Raw genomic sequence first — 20104 nt, 5'->3', positions numbered from 1 at the left:
CTCTAGGTCTAATGTTACAACTTTGGCCATGCAACCCAGCACCACTCGCTTTCAAAACTTAAGTGTCATATCCGACTAACACCAAAAACATGCACTGAGAAAAATGTCCGACGACTTCTCCATTTTCACCTCTATGAGGTACGACGCTAGACTTGCACAGCTGAAAAATCGAGGATGCGCTGGCGAGGGCTGGAACTCTGAGAACAACTCCCCTCTGTACATGCTTGACTTTCATCGCGATCGGCTCCTGAAGGCAGCGACACATTGGGGTTGGCAGTCCGCAGCAGACCAAATATCCGGTGACGATGGACTGTCATATCTGGCTCAACTCATTGCAAACGCTGTAGGGCCATCTCATCCAACACCTTTGAAACTTAAAATAGTCGTGTCTCATCAAGGCGACATCAGAATCGAGCACTCCAGCACACCCGAGGTTCCCATACATAACCTCTTACCAGCTCGGCTTCCAGGCCCATTTCGTCCTTCGCTGGAAAGCGAACCACAGAAGGTTTCTGCCTATACGGTTCTCTTGGATCAGGCTTCAACGACGAGGTCCGAGTATACTCATTTTAAAACTACAAAAAGGGCCATGTACGACGCAGCCCGACAGCGCGCTGGCATTAGTTATGCAGATCCCGTAGAGGTCTTGATCGTAAGCCAAGACGATGGTTCTGTGATGGAAGGGACATTTACTACGCCCTATTTCTGGAGGGCCGGCCGTTGGGTTACACCACCTGTTGCAGCCCAGTTCAGCTGGGAGGAAGGGAATGGCGGCCAAGATGGAACCTCGAGACGTTGGGCATTGGAACGGTATGGACCCCCCCCCCCCTGTCAGTCAATGAACAACAAGAGTCTCGATGCTGATTCAAGAGCAGAGGACTCGCTTCAGAGCAAGTTGTCGATTCCAAATCTTTGATCCATGGCGAAGAATGTTGGATTAGCAACGGTGTCAGAGGATTCATTCCTGCCACCATTCGGCTCTTTTGATTAGAGATTACCGTGTCAATATAATGGGATCCCCATTGATAGCCACCATGCATCACGGCTTCGTATACGCTCGTCTGGTGGCAAGTTGGGTATGGATACAGTTTTGACCGTGAGTTGTCAACATTGTGTTGCAATTCTGCTTGAGCTGCTTGAGCTGCAGACTGTTGGGGCAATCTACCATTGGTGTACCTTTACATTTTATGCACTCTACGTCTAGTTGATCATCAGGTTTACAGCTCTTTGTGGTCGACTCTGGATGATAACTTGGATAAGCAATGTCGCATACCCCTGAAAAGCAGGCATATACTCGACCTTTATTTCATCAACATTATCATCTCCTCTCACAAACGGGCCTTTTGCTTAATCTATTGGGGCCTTCGAGTTCTTCTATTCGCATGCACTGCTGTTATATAACTATATGCCCGTTTTCACCTGATCCGGGGAATTTATGGAGTGTGGAAGGATAACAGGAGAACAAAATTAGTTGTCGGCTCCTGAGAAAGGTAAGAAATTGCAATTCTCCTGCGGCCGGTATTGACCGTTGCACTTAATTTAGACTCTTATATTGCTACTGCCAAGGGCTGGTTGTGTCCCTGTGTTGAAAACGGTACAGATCCAGTGGCCTCGAACACGAGTCAGAGTAACTACGTGCATTAGATGGCAACGAGATTACTATTGTTCTTACTCCAACCAAGAATTTTCTCTCGACTTATATTGATTCGGTACGGGGCAATTTGGTTCATTATTGTTCTTTATAAGGTAGAGTAGTTCAGCAGCTGAACTTGTTGAAAGGCCAGACACAAAGCAAAAAGATTTGTGGTGTAGGGTAGCTCGAAGTTAACGTAAAACTGAAGGGAAACGCGTCGTCTAGGAAACTTCAACATCCTTAGGTATACATTCACCTACCCCTCCACGCAGCCAAGGAAGCGACGCTAGAGTAACATGTTTAACTTATGTTCGACCGTGGTATCGACATAAGCTGAAGTTACAGTGCCAGGGATGTTTATGCTGAGCACGCTTGACCTCTGCTGCCTCAGTTGTCGTTTTGGGGGTACACAAGCGCCGGCCACTTGGTGATCCTGGACAAGTGCACAGGTGAGACACCTCAAAGCTTCTGTTCGCGAAATCGCAGATAAAATGTCCAGACGGTTCTTTGGGCAGTCTTTCGACCCGATCTCGCCACTTAGGAAGCAATCGATTCACATATCAATGTGTTGCCTAAACTCTTGTTCCAACGCTAATAAGGAAACCAGGCCATACTATTATAGTTGAAATGAGGCAATCCGCTGAAACATCACCATCTATCAGCTACACATACCAGAACACTATTGAGCGCGACTAGTAATGGCCTCCGGAACTCAAGAGTCAGCTATTGCCGAAGGCCGCCAACTGTATGGCGCCAAGCAATACAAACCCGCCCTTAAGCAATTCACAAAGGTACGAGGCCTATTGTGCACAGCTTGCCTGCCCAGTTACTGACTATTCACACCAAGGCAATGCAACTCTGTGTTTGTACTCGACAAGAAAAACGGCCACGATGTAGCTGCAAAAACTTCGAAAAGGTTGCTTCCGAGGGCGGCTCTATCTTCTACGAGGCCATGCATACCTGTGCCTGCAGGGTGCGCAAGACGTTTAGCAAATGCGATAATAAGCTACACATACAAGCCCTTGACTACCGTGCCGCAACATTTGAAGAGATGAAGGAGCTTGAGAGGGCTCAAAAGGACGCTGAATGGATACTAGAACTTGCACCACGGCTTCCAGATGTTTGAACCTCCCCACCAAACACATTTCAGCAGGATACTTACTTGTTCAGGGGTATTTACGATTGGGCAAAATATCGCGCCTCCAAAAGAAACATGAATTCGCATGGAAAGTATACACTGCCGGCATCGAAGCGGGAAATAAACACCGTCTTGCTGAATCGCCTAAGTTTCAGGTACGGAGCTGCTTGTTTATGCGAAAGTGAATGGATTTATTTACTGATCTGATGCTAGAAACTCCGAGCCGCAAGACAACCACTGCACATACGGTTCTATCGCAAAGACCCCTTAAGAAACCCGCAGGAGATTGTTCAGCGTATCTTCCACTACCTCGATTTCGGGTCTCTCGTCCGATGTACCGGTGTCTCCAAGGAATGGAGGCAGTACCTTACTAGTCATGGCAATGAGCGGCTGTGGCGTACCTTGTTCTTCAGAGAGAAACTTGCTCATGACCGGCCACCTGGCATGAAGTCACTTAAGAAACTGATTTCCTTCTCCGGAAACGACGTCCGTCAGATCATTGTCGAGGACATATCTCGCTTCAGACTCACTCAGCACAAGTTAGTTGCCCTATTACAAGGGTCAAAGAACCTTGAGCATCTTGAATTGAGGGGCTCTACTGAAGAAGACCTAAGTATACCGGAAGCAAAGGGTATACTTAAAAAGCTGAACCATATCATTCTGCAAGACATAATCATCACGAAGCCCCATATCATGGTATCGCTCTTACAACATGCCCATGAGAGCTTGCAAACTCTACACATTGACGGCTTACCCCAAATCGACTCATCAAACCAGGCCATCTTTCCACACTTACCTAACCTTCAGTACATGCGGCTTGAAGAGCCTCGAAGACCGAGCCCTTTCAGACTGCGTATGGTGAGTGATTTTATTCTCTGGAAAACTGAGCGCCTAACTGACTGGGTGTAGTGGCATCTGGCCTCAAAGACGCCACGCATGCAGCAACTATATCTGAAAGACGTTCAACTTTCTGGGGATCTTCCTGCAGAAGCTAAACTGGATGAATTTTGGCCAGAACTCAAAGCAGTTACAGTACATGGACCCAACGATTCTGACCTGAACACTGCACAAACAATCCAGCAAGTAACTTCGCTGCGTGGAGGCCACACACTGCAATACATTGATTTTGATTTTCGATGGAGACCTGATGATGAGGGGCCTCTTGGCTTGATCATGTTGTCCGAGATACTGAATCGAGAGCCCGAGATGCTGGCCACCGATGGGTATGACAAGAATTGCCAGTATTCAGATCTCCGGTCATTACGTCTCCGGCGAGCAATGGTACAGCCATTAAAACTGCAAAAGGTGCTTCGTGATACCCTCACTTCGCACAAGCTCCATACTCTTGATCTTGCCTTTCCTCTCGATCCCCAAGGCGTCCTCGAAGGATCTGGCAGTACCAAACACATTCAAGATCATGCCTGGTTGCGCGGAGAGCCGGCTATCAGGTCTATCGGGCTTTCAGAATTCCGATTCCGCTCATATCCCAAAACCATCGACGAGATGTATTTGCCGAACTTTCTAGCCAGCTTCCCTAACCTCGAGATTCTTGAAATCAACTCGTCGCATTATGAGGCTCGCGAGTTGTGCATTATGATCGAAGCGATACTCAAGGTTACCCACATACAACGGATTTACCAGAAAACAGTTCATGGGGAATGGGGAGACAAACTTCGTAAAGTGACGGAGATGCACGGAGTAGAGCTTATATGGGGCGACAGGCCAAGGGAATGGCCACTGAAGATAGATGGTTAGTCCCAATTGCCCCCATTGAGGCATTGCATTTAGAATATAATTTTGTCTTCGCCATAAGATATACACTCGCGGGGTTCATATGGAGGTGAAGACCTCGCATCGCAGGCTTGCGATTCATGGCTGTCGGCCCCTCAAGACTCTAGTATTGCACACAAAATAACATGAGACAAATCAAGTGACATGCTATCAATCAATTCTCTTTTCCAATGCGTTATATCGAGCATATCGTTTCCCCCTTCGATATCAGTCCAAAGACTTTTGTGTGGACGTTTCATACCCCGATCTAAGAACAACAATCCCAACGCCTGTCGTACAAGTATGCATTCTGAAGACAGCAACGATAGTTAGAATATCTCAACCAATGATGTTTGTAGTTCAAGCTCTGCCGACCTTGAATGATAGAACCTGAATGTGCTCCGTTAGCATGCAGTTTGGGGAAATGGAAGATTACAGCATACATCATTCTTGCCCACAGCGACAAAATCGTCTTCAGATACTCGGATATTTCCAGCCCCCTCGACAAAGGCGATAGGTGCATCTCCCATCACTTTGCGAGCCACGTCACCGACCGTGCTGCCTTTTTTAACAAGAACGCAATCGCGGAAAACAAACTTGGAGTCCGAAGCACCAGAACTGAAGGTAGAAGTATTCCGGACGGGGAAAACGGGCACGAGACCAAGGATCTCAGCGGCCTTAGAAAGGACTTGAACGACACCGGTAGATCCAAAGCGGTAAAGTACCATGTCCTTGAGATTCTCGATTCGATTACGATTTTTCTCGTCGAGATCTTTGAGGCCACCGCCCGTCGGGTCGCCTTGCTCTATAAGATCCTCCTTGGTGTCAATAAATTCACTGCCTTCGATATACTTGATGTAGCCCTGTTTAGCCATCTTTCGCAAGAAAATTTCCGAGATGGCTGAACATAACACAATGGTATTAGGGTCCTGCTGCTTGGCGATTTTGGAGATGTTTTTATCAGCGTCTGGGTGATCGATTTTGTTGAGTGCGATGACCGTAGGAAACTTTTCATCAATGAAGGCATTGACGACCAGCTCTACGGTCTCATTAGACCAATCCTCTAGGGGTTCCTTGATGCCGCAGCGATCAAGAGCACGGTTCACAATGGTCGATGTCGCACCGTAACCGGAGAACTGCGCTTGCAGTGTTTCTGTAGCAGTTGCCTTGATAGCCTGGTGCCTTCGTCGGATAGATCCCCATCGTTGCATGAGATTGCCGAGAACCCAAGCTACGATCTCGCTTCGTAGCCAAGCAATGTCCACGGAAGGATCATAGCCTCTTGTCTCCTTTCCTTCAGCATCGACAGTACCCGAAGCATCGACAACATGAATCAGAGCATCAGCATGTCGTAAGTCATCGAGAAACTTGTTCCCCAGGCCTCGGCCCTCGTGAGCACCGGGGACGAGACCGGCGACGTCAAGAAGCTCAATAGGTACAGAACGACGGCCCTCGACGCAAGCTCCATAATTGGGTTTGCATCTATCTGATACGTTATACCGGGCACAAGCACACTCGATCTGAAGATAGCCGATTGCACGCTGGGGATCAATTGTGGTGAACCTAGAAAGGTCAGCTCTCGCAACAACCACGAGCTTTCAGGGCTACAGGCTCCGAGATGCAGAGCGACAGAGACATATAGTGTAAAGACAAGGGTGAAGCATACGGGAAATTGCCTATTTCATTTCCGATCAGCGCCAAGTTCCAACAGCTTTGGCCAGGGTCTTTCTACCAACCAACTTTAGACGAAGCATCAGTTAAGCTGTTGAGCGTAGAGCTCTTACCAGCCGAGGGCTTTCCCACGAGGCCGATGAGGGGATCGCGAGGCATAACGAAGAAGCGGTTTGCTCAGTCCAAGGACTTAATAGAGGCTCGACTGAGGGTAATAAAGTCGCTAGATTCAGCCCTAATACAAAAAGACCAGGGTTTGCTTTCGTGGTTGGAGTCCAAGACAATATCTACTGACGTGCGACTTGTCTCTGACAAAATAACGGCAGAACACCGATGCACTGATTGATCCTTATTTAGGTATGTTATCAAAAGGGCGGAAAGACTCTGCCGGCGATATGACACGAAGGCAATGAGTGTACGGAGTACGGATATGTGACTCCAGTTTCATCGTATGAAGGCTTCTCGGCGCAAAATTAGTTCTCGGCCAAAAGAGGCTGAAGTGGGTCTAGCTTTTGTGGTCGGTGGTAATAGCCCGGGTATGTCTATCTGAACCTTTTCCATTTGTCTCACGCTTAAGTTGTGGTAAGCATATGTGGTAGTAACCGACATTCTCTTGTTCAAAAAGCCCGGGAGCCTTTGCTTTTCCCACCTAATAGACCTATCTAGGGCTCACTCTTTCGGACCATGGTTTCAAAATCAACCTTACCCATCGACATTTTCCCAACCTGGGCACGCTTGAATGATGTGGAATTTACCAACGCCAAATTGCAAGAGACGGATGGAAAGGGAATTGGCTTAGTGGCCACCAACAACTTGACAGCAGGTGTAGAAACATGGGGACTTGAAGGAGCAGAGGATAAACCAGAGACAGACGACCAAGTTTGCAATTCAGATGGCGAAAAGGGCGAAAGAGCTAGGGTAGAGACTCATGGCCATGTCAACAACCACCTAAAAAGGATACTACAGGTTCCTCATGATTTGATCCTTTCAACCGCTTCCATCGAAGAGTATTCCAAGGTCGACCAAAACTTTCGGCAACTGCTTGACTCTGCAGGACATCAGGTATGTCGCTAGACCAGAAGACATCTGTTCTCCAATACAGAAATAGCTCTAGTCTCGGAGCGTGCACTAACAACCACTGACTGTTCCTCATCGAAGTCGACCCGGACAGATATTATGATATATCTCTTGGCACATTTAGTTCTCTCCAGTCGAGATACTTCGAGCCCAAGAGATCTTGTGCCAACACCATGGACAGAGTACCTGAAGTTTCTGCCTCGTGATATCCCAGTCCCAACAATGTGGTCGGAACTTGAGCGAGCTCTGCTCCAGGGCACTTCGCTAGAGGTATGTGTTCCCACAAACACACGAGCATAATTAGACCCGGGGGGTTGCGGAGCCGCAGGCTCTTTGCTAGAAGAGGGATTTCCCCGCAACGGAACAAAAAGGATTCTAACTAACTACACTGTAGGCTGCACTGGACGCTAAGCTATCAGCTTTGAATAAGGAGTTTGATGAGCTCATTGAAAGATCATCAGCTCTCCCGTTTTGGAACTCGTTCTTTTGGGAAAGAGAAGCGGTGACTATTGGCGATTGGGTATTAGTTGACGCGTGGTACAGATCTCGATGTCTGGAACTACCGAGATCTGGGCACGCGATGGTTCCTGTACTTGACATGGCTAATCACTCGCACTCCCAAACTGCTTACTATGACGAAGACGATGAAGACAACATTGTCTTACTCTCTCGGCCCGGTATGGAAATATCCATTGGAGACGAAGTGAATATATCCTATGGAGAAAAGTCACCCGCAGAAATGATTTTCAGCTATGGGTTTATTGACCGCGAGTCCACTGTAGAGGAACTGACTCTACCTTTGGAGTCTTTGGCCGATGATCCATTAGCAAAAGCGAAACTCCACATTTTTCGAGGGTCACCAACTCTTAAGCTATCTCGATCAGATGGGGAAATAAGCTGGCAATGTCCCTTTGTCTACTTGATGTGTCTGAATGAGGAGGATGGTCTCGAGTTCAGGGTCCTCCAAGGAACAAACGGAGACCGGGAGCTAAGGCTTTTCTGGCAGGAAGAAGATGCCACGGCTCGAGCGAAGGATTTTGGGGATCTCATCAAGAACCACCCTCTCTGTCAGATCTTTAGGCTTCGAGCTGTTTCGGTCTTGCACGAGGTCGTAACCGACCATCTCATGCAGCTCTCTTCCGAGATTTCCCATGATGAACTTGAGCCATTGCTCCGGGCCGGACAGATCAGAGACGGCCGCCTTCAGCTGGCTCAAAAGCTCAGAGAAACCGAATCCAGTGTCCTTGAAAGCGCTGTCATAGCTTTGGATGAACAGGTATGTACTTCAGTATTTCTTTTTCATTTCAGCACATCCATCCATGACCGATGATGTGGCAAAGAAGTCGACAAGCCGAGTGGCTCAGGGGACTATGACTTGCCGCAGCTTGCCCTATACGCAGTGGTGCTATTTTTTCGAATTCCCATGTTTCATGTATGCGGTCCTGGCCAAGCAGCACTTGGATCAAACACTTCCCCAGATTCCCCGTAAACTCCCCCAGGTCCTTGAATGTCAGGGAACGTTCTCCGCATTCTTGGCTTACTAGCCTGTACCTATGTCCCGAAACCTAGCTAGCAGGAGGTGCTCGGTCACACACCGAGCTTTCTTTACACTTCTTCGCTACATCTGCTTGCACGATCCAAAATGAGTAAACGACTAACGAGGTGCGTCATCGGGACGGCGTTACAGAGGACCCATCTTTTTGCGGACGACCACGTGGTAGCATATCTCGGATCGATGGAAGTTTCCCAAGCCAGGCAAGCGTTTCAACCAGCGACCAATGAAGAAGAGGATTTCAGTTGACCGAAGCACACCTTGCATTGGATTGGATGCTTGTCGGCTATTGTTGAGCATTGACATGCTGGGATTGTGGGGTAGCCGGCAATTGCTTCACCTGCTGTACGGAGTACATCCTTGCTTTTCTCTGTCTGTAGCATGAATGGCACCCTGTGTGACGAAGCTATTGCGAAACCATCACATTGGCATTCGCGTCACTTTAGAGAATTCTCAGCTTTCTGTTCACCTTCTATCTTAGAGGAGTCATGTGGATTAGGCCATGGGCAAGTGTCTGGTAACCAGTATGTATGCAGCTCCCCAAGTATTCTCATTCCGCAACGTAGAATGCGATGTAGCCTCTTTCAACTTTCGGACCAACTAAACCTCGAGATGGCATCAACTGAGATTCGGGTAAATTCCGTTTGCAAAAGTCCATTGTTGGCTGAATCAATTAGAGCAGTACTGAGAATGGCATCCTCCTGCTACTTTCCTAGCCGACTATCTCTAGGATTCGCGAAAGCATCCGTAACACTTTTGTTCAAGGGATCTGCCTTATGTACGGAGTGCTAGCAGAGAAACTAGTTGTGCCATACTTTTGAGGAGACAATAAGTCCCTGAATAGCCATTGATGCCAGATAAATCAGAACCCTCTTTCATTACTCTGCCTCGTAGAAGCAGACGGGCCATGAACGTTCTGGGGAACCTTAACACAACACGAAAGCCTTTCAATTCATGCGCCGCCGAGATTGCCGAGGAAAACTGCGTCTCTCTGTTCTATTGTGGGGGTCAAGAACAAGGCTCATCGAGATTGTCTATCCTAAAAAAGAAATGTACATCCTTTCGGTTTCCCCAGATGTTCGCCAGGTTCAGATCCCGTTGAACATGATCTACCTCCCGGGCGGTTCTCGTGGACAAACGCGGAGAAAATGATGCCACAACAGTCGTGTATTAGCCACACCTCTATCTCTTCTAAAGACACGCCATGTCGCCCAAATTCGCGACAACATCATCGCATATGCACTATACTCCTTCGACAAATTGCACAAATTACTATACAAGCCCCTTATTTTTTCCACTGCATCGCGAATGCAAACGGGACCCGGGGATGAATTTATCACTTTAGCAAGCTCTTAGTGCCCCAGAGAGATGGCGGCTGAATCGACGAGACTACAAAAACGGCGGACTGAGGGTAACCATGGGCATAGACGTGTTGTGGCACGAATGTGTAGTTGAGTAGGTAGTTGAACTCTTTGTCCAGTTACGGTGTGTGCTGTATAAGATCAATGAGCCCGGTGTATAGAAAAATCATCCGTGTGACCAGTTGGGCTGCAGATAGAAGTGGTGACGGCAAGGTGTGAGTGACGTCTCGGTAGGTAAGAAATGCTTGAGTTTCTAGTCAGAAATTTCCCCTGATGATATTTTCCAGCTCTAACCTAGTAACGACCAATAAATGGGATCCAGACATTCCGATGACAGCCACAGAAGTATCAACAATATTCCCCTGATAATATATTTGTCGTGTGTCGAAGAGGCGGCACTGTTCATGATACCTGCAACGCAAGAAATCATAGAGAATAAGGCTGGGCGTCTATTCGTGCTTAGGTTTCGAGATTGATGGCATCGGCCCCTATCGAGGACCCCCAAAAAGAACTTCCCATCCACTAGAGATACCCGTCCGTAACTATATTTCAGTCACGGCTCGAGATAGATTGTTGTTGTTGAGAAATGAAGCTTGTCTGCCAACAATCTCGCCGTTAGTTTCATGCCCCAAGCAAGACAGGTCCGTTGTGGGAAGGACTAAGACTATCTAGCACCAGGGTACGCTACAGTTAGCTGCGGATCAGTGATCTGCGACAACTAGGTCCCTAGTCAACGACTGCGGCTCCGAGGTGGGTCTTTTGCGGTTCCCCCAGGGCTTGAGGCTTGAGGCTAAGCCTGCTAGAGAAGCGATCTCAGGGCTGACAGTGTTTGACATGCAAATCCAAGGCGTGGCCTGCTGATGGTTGTGCTTCGAGATCAACTGGAAGCTCGGGGCGCATGGCAATAAGGCGGGTCAGGGGTGGGCAAAGGCGTCCGTTAATGAGGTTCGACTCAGCTCGTGTGAGCAACCCCCAAGCCAGCCGATGATCTCCTCTTCACCTAACACAGAGTTACACCGGAGGCGTCCACCGCGGTGAGTGTACTGTATACCGCAATTTCTTGGTGTTAGTTGGTTGGTCCCAGCTTTGCGGAGCTTTCAATTTGTTAACCTCCCCCTTACTTGGGTTCTCTTACCTGTGCCGCTGTTGTATTGTTCTAATATCTACATTCAAAGGTCAGAATAGCTGGATCCGCGTATGCGTGTTTTTAGCTGAGTCAGGAGCGTTATGAGAAAACTTGCGAGCTCAAGAGGCTTAATAGCTCGCCACATCTCTCATCCGGTTCACATCAGGTACCCCGGAGTTCCCGGGGGAAACAAATGCTGGGATGTCCAGGCTTATAATGCTAGCACATACAGCATCATGACCAGTTCATCTAACGATCATATCTGGGGTTATCGTGGATCATGGGTGAACTGAAGGGTCCATCTACAATCATCGTGAACATATGCCGTTGTGGCATCACCCTGTACACAATATGTCTCGTGATATGCCCAGAGACCGGAGACGTGATAGGGGTGCATGTGATGGTTAATAAGTGCCTGTTTACTAGTCAAAACGGGAGCCGCTCTGCTTTTGCGGCTCCGTATATGCCAGCAGCCAGTTGGCTTGGACCTATTTTCAAAGATTGTCAACTCAACCAAGCTAGTGAGCGCTATGCCCCAGCACTAATATCAACCTCGTGGCTCGGCGGCATCGCAAAGGAGAAGCATTGGCCCGTCATAAGCCCCGCGTGTTAAAGAAAATATTACATGCTTTGCTACCAACGGAGGTTGCGATGAGGTGAAGAAAAACTCCATGATCGAAAGGGATGTCGATACACCAGGAAGTGACTTGGAGAGTTGACCCTGTTCGGTCGGAGCCACAGTCTGTAGGCCAAATGTATCAGAAGAGATAAATGGAATATGTTTACTAAAATTTAAATCGAGGTGCTGCCACAAAATGCTCTACCTATATTCATCGCGGACAGAGAGTCAATGAAATGCCCGTTAATCTGGGGTAAAGGACCCAGACCATAGCCACTATAACTAATTGGACAAGAAGCGGCCAGTGCCGGGTGGGTGTGATGCCATGGGCTGTTGTGAACATGCCGGAGTGTTCTAGAGTTTTGCGAGTGGTGCCATTTTCTTCCCCCCAACCAAGGGCCACCATTGGCTGAGCGAAGAATACCTGGAGCTGAGAATGACCTCTGTATCCAGTGTTCACTTGTTCAGGTCACATTTGGGTACCTCTCTTGACGGAGCTTTATTGATCTTTACATTTTTTAAATACTCGTCTCCCAGTGCTGAGGAAGTCAGGGTCAAAGATTGTATATCCTTTGACAATTGATAAGAGCTAGAATCGTCGATGTGTTAATAGCCACTAAACAGAGCATAAGTGGTAATCGGGACCATGTATAGAGCCAAGACATAGTCAGAGGAATATGCTCTTTGAAAGAAACCTTTTGTTTCCCCCCTTCTTGGCAAGGTACTTAAAGCCCTGCAGTTTCTGTGTTAGGAGCTGTGTAAGAGAATGCATATCAGACTCAGATTACAGCCGACGCTTGTAGACAAAACGAATACAACATATCGCAACTCAATATTGGGTACTGCATTGTGAATAGCACATAGTGGATCTTGGTCTTGGATGAGAATCCTAGCATTAATGTGTCTGTCTTTCCGATTCTTCTTCATATTTCCTCTATTGCATGTCCTTGTGTCCTAATCTTTTATGGCCGTTGACAACTCTAGCAAAGGAAAAGTCTCCTGATCTCTTAACACTTTTGGCTCTCAAGTCTTCTGGCATGTAAGAAGGGGTATGCCTGCTAATGAATTTAGCTGAGTCGAGTTAAGTTGTATCGATGTTTCTTCATTTGTAGTATCAATTGCACGAGCCCACGTTTTCTTACACACGCCCCCGCCATAACGGATTGGATGTCATCACGCACGCCCCCAAGCACAGCATCTCACTCAGTCACAAAATAGGTAGTGCTAAATGGCCGATGCGGCTGTATGTACTCCATGTACCTCTCAGCTTAACTCGTTAGCGCACAGCATCTCGCATAGTGGTGAGGTGAGCAAGTTGAATCGAGCCAACATATTTTCCCCAGTGGGAGCCGCTCATGGTCTCGCACTGTAACAGATAGGGCTTCGTTTGGATTTGCTGTGCAGAGGGCATTGCCTTACCATCTGATTCTCGGCATTTGCACCTTTGCAGTACGGCAGACTCGATGGCATCCATTCCCTCCCCTCCCCCGGCATGTCCCTGGTCCCTGAAAAATGAAGTGGTATTATAAAGTCGTGCACTGTATCCATCGTCATGATGCACACCTGCCCAGGCCCATGGACCGGGACTGGCATCGGCGTTGACATTGGGATCAAGGGTGCCAAGAGCACGCCCCCATCCCCAGATTTCTCATGGTACCCTCTCAAGTTCGTTCGTTCATTGCTGAAGACCAGGTTAATCGAGAACAAGCATGGCACTGATTGGCCTCTCCACTGTCCCTGGGCCTCCCCCAGGATTTCCACTTCTTTCTCCACACCTCAAAGAGCCAACGACCGGGCCCATTCCCATTTCCTCGTTTTCTACTAAATCTTGCTCTTTCCCACCCTGAAGAATCTGAATCCTCTCATCTTTCCCACTTTCACGTTTGCATCTTTACCATTATCTCTCCTTCTATCTCTATTCTTATCCCCTGGACTCGTATATATATATCAATCCTACTACCTCAACATTTCTCTTCAAGATACCCAATAGCAAACAAAAGCCTACCTATCTACCCGGCTACTTCACATTACCGCGTTCTTAAACCCCACCAACCAAGTCACTAAATCACAATACGCCTGTACTCACTAAGTTCGGTGCTAAAATCACTCGACAAGACCTCGGCTATCACCATTCAACTTTCGGAATTTGACCGTTTCAAGAGCACAGGACAACACCGTATATAAGGAACACTGCAATAAACGAGCAACCCTGGCACCCACATCACCGACCAGTCTCCTCACTTCGGCAATTTAGCCGCTTGTTCCACCCAGGTCCCATCAACTCAACACGACTCAAACCCTTCACCTACCTACACAGAACAACTACCGCTAAGATGCCCGGAATTCTTCCTATGAAGGTGATCAAGGTGGGCACCAGCTCTCAGAGTCGGATTGCACAGGCTTGTGATCGTTGCAGAAGCAAAAAGATTCGGTGTGATGGAATAAGGCCAACATGTTCTCAATGTGCTAACGTCGGCTTTGAATGCCGGACAAGCGACAAGCTTAGCCGCCGCGCATTCCCTCGTGGCTACACTGAATCTTTGGAGGAGCGCGTGCGACAATTAGAAAGCGAAGTCCGAGAACTCAAGGACTTGTTAGATGAGAAGGACGAGAAGATAGATGTGCTCTCGAAAATCCACGGCAACCGATCAAGTTCTACAATGCCGGCGAGCAGCCCAGCTGTACCAGAGTCACGGAATGAAGCCCTAGCCGCAAAAGAAGATACTTTCCGCGTACAAGCTGCACCTCTATTGCTTGGAGTCGAGAATTCTGATTCTTATTTTATGGGCGCGTCTAGCGGCAGAACATTTATTGGTACTTGTCTCCATCCTTTCCTATGAGTCAACGCAACTGACACTCTCGACAGAGTCTTTCAAGCGAAAAATTCAAGAAACCGGCAAACCTAGCACCGACTTCAACCCAGAGGCTTTCTTGCATATCCAAGGCTGCAAGCCCCTTGGTCCCAAATCGCCGGAGCAATCTTTTAGGCTTCCTCCTCGTCTCTTCTCTGACCGTTGTGTAAATGTTTACTTCCAGGAGTGGGCTCCTCTGTTCCCCATCCTCCACAAGCCCACATTCCTCCATGTCTACGAGGAATTCGTCGCCGATCCCGAGAAGATCAAAGGCAACCATAAGCTCGCGCAACTCTACCTCGTATTCAGCATCGCGGGTCTGTCATCAGAGAGCCCTGACCTTCCCCAGCTTGCTGCATGTGAGCAGCAATGGCAAACCTCTCTGGATGCTATTCTCATGGAGGACACTATGAACACCTTACAGTGCCTGTCTCTCGCTCTCCTTTACTGCACCATGCGTGCAGACTATAAGCGATTACAGCACTACAAGGGCATCGCTGTCGGCCTCTCTCATCGCCTAGGCCTGCACCAGAGTCAGAAGAGATTCTCCTTCGGTGCTCTCACAATTGAGACACGAAAGAAGGTCTTCTGGACTATTTACACTCTCGATTGCTTTTCTGCCGCTACTCTTGGCCTTCCTAAGCTTCTCAAAGAAGAGGATATCCAGACCGAGTATCCGTGCGATACTGATGATGAGTATGTTACTGAAAAGGGCTTCCAGCCTACGCTTCCTGGTGAATATACTCGGCTTTCGAATGCACTAGCCTTGTTCCGTGCGACTCGCATCCTCGCCAAGGTGCTAGAGAAGAACTACCCCGCCTCAAGCTCCTACGAGATTTCGCTTCAACAGATGGCTGCTCTTGAGAGTGAGCTTGATGCTTGGTATGACCAGCTGCCTACCCATCTGCGACTGAACTTCGTCCAAGATAAGCCATCCACAGATGTGACTGGTAGCCGCTCACCATTGCTGGCACTGGCCTATTACTACATACGAACACTTATCTATCGTCCGGCAGTAGGCTCCAGTTTGGGTTCCAAGGCAGCCTCGGCCCTGATGTCAATCGGAGCGTCGAGCAAGCACATAGTTCAGATTGTCCAGCTGCTTGAAGAACGTGGCATGACCTTCTCATTTTGTTTGAACAAGACGGATCTGCTGGTTGTTTGTGGCATGGCGCTGCTCTACCACTCGATTGATCTCAAACAAGACAGCAAACTCATGCGCGATGACGAACGATTGGTAAATGCCGTTATTCATATCCTGGACAAGAGTGAGGGCTCTGGCTCACTGGACTTTAAGCGTGTGGCTAGCGTGCTGGTCGAAGTAGACGAATCCGCTGTCTCGCCAATGCACACTTCACGCGAGGTGTCGATGCCCCCCGCACCCGTCTCCAACCGAGGGTCGCCACCAAGAGGCATGGTTACTAAACCTAAGAAGAAGGGCAGGGCAGCCTGCCCCCTCGGCCAGCTCCCAGCCGCTGCAGCCAGCGAGAGCAATTTGATTGATCACCAGGAGAGGATGCGTCGCATGACGATGCCCTGCGTTGCCGACCAGCGACCTGAATTTTACCGTGCTCGGGGCCGTCAATCATTTGACAATCTTCAGGCCGAGGTTCCCATGGTCCAGCGAGGACATCGCATGTCGATGTCCCCCAACCCAGATCGCAAGGCTTCCTCCCTGTCCCGCAATCTCGACTTCATGTCCTTTGCCCACTCATCGCAGTCACCACAACCAACTTCACCACAACAGACACGTGCGCACTCCCATTCTGGTCCTACAAACCAGGCCCATCACATGATGGAGAGCTCTTCGGTTGCTGCCGCTAAGGTGAACGGGGTTTCAACGACTGAGTGGGAAACATTGCTTGGATCATTGGATGGTGGAATGAACAACGTATACGATGCTATCTATGGTGGGCAAGGACTTGTCAATGAGAGTGCCATTGCTGTTAGCAATTGTGGTGATTGGCCTCCGGACAATTGGGATCTCGGCGGGTTCAGCATCGCCGAGTTTGGAAACAACCCGCAGCCTCCCCAGAGTGTTCTCAGCATGAGTGACGAGAGCCTTAGCTCGGGTGAGGAGGTTGGCCCCTCGGAACTCGGACTGAGCGTGGAGAACGTTGACTATCGCAACCACATGGTGACTCAACAACATGGTCATGAAGGATATATGATGCCCGACCATATGGAGACGTTCCCTATCTTGTAAGGGTGGTGGACAGAATGATACAACGAGAGAAAATCTCTGGATTTGACACGGGTCTGACAACTGAGTTAATACTGGGGGCATGAATTTTAACGATGTGATGAATGGGAGTCGGGCTGGGAATTAACTGTCAATGAGTGTTTTTCTATTGAGCGATCTACTTTTATTGGCCAACTATTATACCTGGGAGGAGAAATTTGTCACAAACTTGGTATTTTGGAGTCTCTTATCCTCTACAGAGGAAACGGAGACGTGGAATAAGGATGATGGGCAGTTCAAGGACTGGCCTCGCAATACGGCATGCTAGATCATCTAGTTGTTAGTTCGTAACTTGCAAATGAATGAAAAGAACGCAGACAAACAAGCCCACTCGTCCAGCGGTTTAGAAACGTGATATGAGTAGTTGATTCGCTCGGGCCCGGTGTGTTTATTTGTTGGCTTCAACAGCAGGGGAGCTTTTCTCGCAGCTGCCGGCTGCCCGGTTTTGCAGGAAATGCAGTACGCAGGAATGAGAATCGACGCCTGCACAAGCCTCAAGGGAGGATTGGACCGGGTCTGACATGCGTTGCCGGCGTTGGAGAAGCCAAAGGACCCGGTCAGAGCAAGCAAGTACATGAGTTCCGGGGGAAATCGTCTTCAGGGAGCAAGAAAGCTTCTGGCATTGAATTGGGGTGCCAAAAACAAATAGGTCTACCCCTTGGCCTTAGGAGTCTGAACCGGATGGGCACAAGATTGGCTGTAGCCGGTGTGCCTCGGGAAACGACCCGGCCGTACATCCTATACGTCTTGCAGTTTCGTCAAGTTGGTGCCAAATACTATGACATGGCTCAGGTTCTCCGTCTTTGTCTTTCATCAGAGTCAGTCTTGACTCCCAGGCCTCCCTGCATCAGATCAGATCATATCAAGCAAGCTTGACGCTGGATTCGACAGCGGGCTACGTTATATAGGTCGATGGCTGAGGATGCAGAGAGCCTAGACCATCCACCAGTCACCCGAGCGAATTGAAGAAGAAAGGCACACAGGAATGCTGTTCTGGCCAAAATAACTATAGAGTCTAACTGGAGAGTCAAGGTGGAATCACATTGGAGTGAAGCTACCTTAGCGAAGCCAAGTGTGGCCGTGCACAATACCTAGCAGAAATAGGTACATATGTACTGTACATAGTAGCTAGGTACCTTATTTATCTAGGTAGGGGTGGGATGACGTCTCCAGTTGAATCAACCTGTCACGACTCCCCATTCTGCTATCGTGTTTCTATTTGAGCAGTGGATCTGATGGAGAAAGCTCTGTTGACCATGGCCAACGAAAGCACATGAGTGCCCTGGTCTTAAGTCGTCTCCATAATCGAATCCATGACCTTGACTTTTCTAAGCAAGAAAGCGTGTGTTCGTCGATCTGTTTGGTCATTTCAGCCATTCCATTGGCAGGGACCCTATTGCGCTGCTAATAATCAACACTCATCAACTTGGCTTAATCGCCTTCCACAGACATCAGCAATGGAGGCGGAGCGACAGTCTTTAATCAAGAACAACGCCCAACCAGGGCCCGTTCCTCGAGGTCAGATACGCCAACGAGAATACAAGCCGTTGCAACACCGCTAAATTCACTTCTTCACAGCGCCATGGGCCGCCGCCAGACCGTCACCACGAGATCCTTCTCGGCGACTCCCACAAGCAATTGCTCATCGCGGCGCAAAGCTTGATTGGCCCGAAAACACCATGGCCGCCTTCCGAGGTGCAGTCAAAGCTGGTGCTCATGCGATAGAGACAGATATTCATATCTCGGCCGATGGTGTTGCTGTGATATCACATGTAAGCTAAAGCTCCATGACATTACATGCTAATGATCTGCATCACCACAACTTGTCTTACTTGCCTTGGCTCGGCTCGGCTGACATTTGAGCAGGACGCATCCCTTAAACGCTGCTTCGGCATTGAAGCTCGCATTAGAGAGTGCTCGTGGGAGTATCTCAGCACTCTACGCACAGAAGCCGAGCCTCATGAACCCATGCCTCGGCTCAAAGACTTTCTTCAGTGGTTGGTTCAGCCGGAAATGCAAGACATTTGGGTGGTTTTAGATATCAAGGTCTGCTGCATCAGCTCAAGCTCAAGCATGTGTCATCAGACGGAAGCTAATGCAGGCCTCCCAGCTGGATGATGACCCGGCAGAGCTGATGGCTGCAATTGCGAGGGATCTAGACGGCGTCCAGGTACCTGTGCCATGGGATCAACGTATTATTCTGGGATGCTGGAATGTAAGCTGACACGACACCCTTAACACAGTTTCTGCACTTTCACTTTCACATTCACATAGACGCCTTGATGATGTTGCAGCTGACATGCTTGGATAGGCATCATTCCTACAGGCTGCGCGTAGTCAACTCCCAACTTATCCGTTGGCCCATATCAGCACCTCCCTCTTATATTCACACCACTTTCTGCGTGTGCCCAACCTCGGCTTCAATCTCAACCAAAAGACTCTCATCGGTCCATCAGGAAGACTCTTCTTACGCGAACTTGGAAAGACTGACAAGCTTCTTATGACATGGACAGTCAACGAACCTCGCCACATGGAATGGTGTATCCGTCAGAATCTGTGTCATCCACGGCGCCGCAATGGAAAAATCGAGGGGCCTGCCTTGATAGATGGTGTCATCACTGACAATCCTCGTTTGTACCTCGAGATGTGCAAAAATTTTGAGAACGAGATGGATGGCAAGCTCGCCAGGCCAAAGCTGGCTCTCACTGAAAGGATAAGGAAAAAGGCAGTGATGGTAGCCGTCGTTATCCTGACGGAGACCTTGATGATGGCCTACCATGTTCTCAGAAGGATGCAGGGCAAGTTTGATTTCCTCCGAGACCGCCGGAGCCTGGATAAATAGTAGGCGCAATATGATGAGTGATAACAGACACTAATGACCTAGGTAACGGTTGACTTTGAATACAGCAACAAAACTTGGACAACTTACTGGCTTTGTGGGCTACACCAGACTTGCATTTGCCCATCACCCTTGACAACCTTGGGTATTCCTAATCAATATATGCGGTCATTCGTACCATCACTGCCCTCCAGAGGGCAAGCCATCACCATATGCTGACATAT

The 20104-nt window shown here is 48.7% G+C and overlaps 6 protein-coding genes across 6 annotated transcripts; 5 read left to right on the top strand and 1 right to left on the bottom strand.

Moving 5' to 3' along the window:
* Positions 1-103: 103 nt before the first annotated feature.
* Positions 104-987, top strand: FPRO_08116 (uncharacterized protein; the record flags this gene model as incomplete). The annotated part of the gene is made up of 2 exons (XM_031233754.1): positions 104-810; positions 876-987. 2 exons carry the CDS (start codon positions 104-106, stop codon positions 985-987), a joined length of 819 nt encoding a protein of 272 aa, XP_031083559.1.
* A 1344-nt stretch (positions 988-2331) lies between these two features.
* Positions 2332-4526, top strand: FPRO_08117 (uncharacterized protein; the record flags this gene model as incomplete). The annotated part of the gene is made up of 5 exons (XM_031233753.1): positions 2332-2424; positions 2481-2753; positions 2804-2926; positions 2985-3629; positions 3681-4526. 5 exons carry the CDS (start codon positions 2332-2334, stop codon positions 4524-4526), a joined length of 1980 nt encoding a protein of 659 aa, XP_031083558.1.
* Positions 4527-4901: 375 nt separating this feature from the next.
* FPRO_08118 (putative GTP-binding protein) lies at positions 4902-6371 on the bottom strand (the record flags this gene model as incomplete). The annotated part of the gene is made up of 4 exons (XM_031233752.1): positions 4902-4931; positions 4985-6104; positions 6208-6217; positions 6278-6371. 4 exons carry the CDS (start codon positions 6369-6371, stop codon positions 4902-4904), a joined length of 1254 nt encoding a protein of 417 aa, XP_031083557.1.
* Positions 6372-6896: 525 nt separating this feature from the next.
* FPRO_08119 (uncharacterized protein) lies at positions 6897-8619 on the top strand (the record flags this gene model as incomplete). The annotated part of the gene is made up of 3 exons (XM_031233751.1): positions 6897-7274; positions 7371-7559; positions 7684-8619. 3 exons carry the CDS (start codon positions 6897-6899, stop codon positions 8617-8619), a joined length of 1503 nt encoding a protein of 500 aa, XP_031083556.1.
* A 5661-nt stretch (positions 8620-14280) lies between these two features.
* FPRO_08120 (putative transcription activator protein acu-15) lies at positions 14281-17005 on the top strand (the record flags this gene model as incomplete). The annotated part of the gene is made up of 2 exons (XM_031233749.1): positions 14281-14761; positions 14814-17005. The coding sequence occupies 2 exons, from the start codon at positions 14281-14283 to the stop codon at positions 17003-17005; spliced, it is 2673 nt and encodes an 890-aa protein (XP_031083555.1).
* Positions 17006-18498: 1493 nt separating this feature from the next.
* Positions 18499-19883, top strand: FPRO_08121 (uncharacterized protein; the record flags this gene model as incomplete). Its single annotated transcript, XM_031233748.1, has 5 exons — positions 18499-18559; positions 18620-18813; positions 18908-19087; positions 19152-19256; positions 19353-19883. 5 exons carry the CDS (start codon positions 18499-18501, stop codon positions 19881-19883), a joined length of 1071 nt encoding a protein of 356 aa, XP_031083554.1.
* Positions 19884-20104: the final 221 nt, after the last annotated feature.

The sequence above is a fragment of the Fusarium proliferatum genome, assembly GCF_900067095.1.
Source record: "Fusarium proliferatum ET1 genome assembly, contig: FPRO_scaffold007, whole genome shotgun sequence".
Taxonomy (NCBI): Eukaryota; Fungi; Ascomycota; class Sordariomycetes; order Hypocreales; family Nectriaceae; genus Fusarium; species Fusarium proliferatum.
The sequence above is the reverse complement of the archived record's forward strand: the minus strand, read 5'-3'. Positions and strand labels throughout refer to the sequence as shown.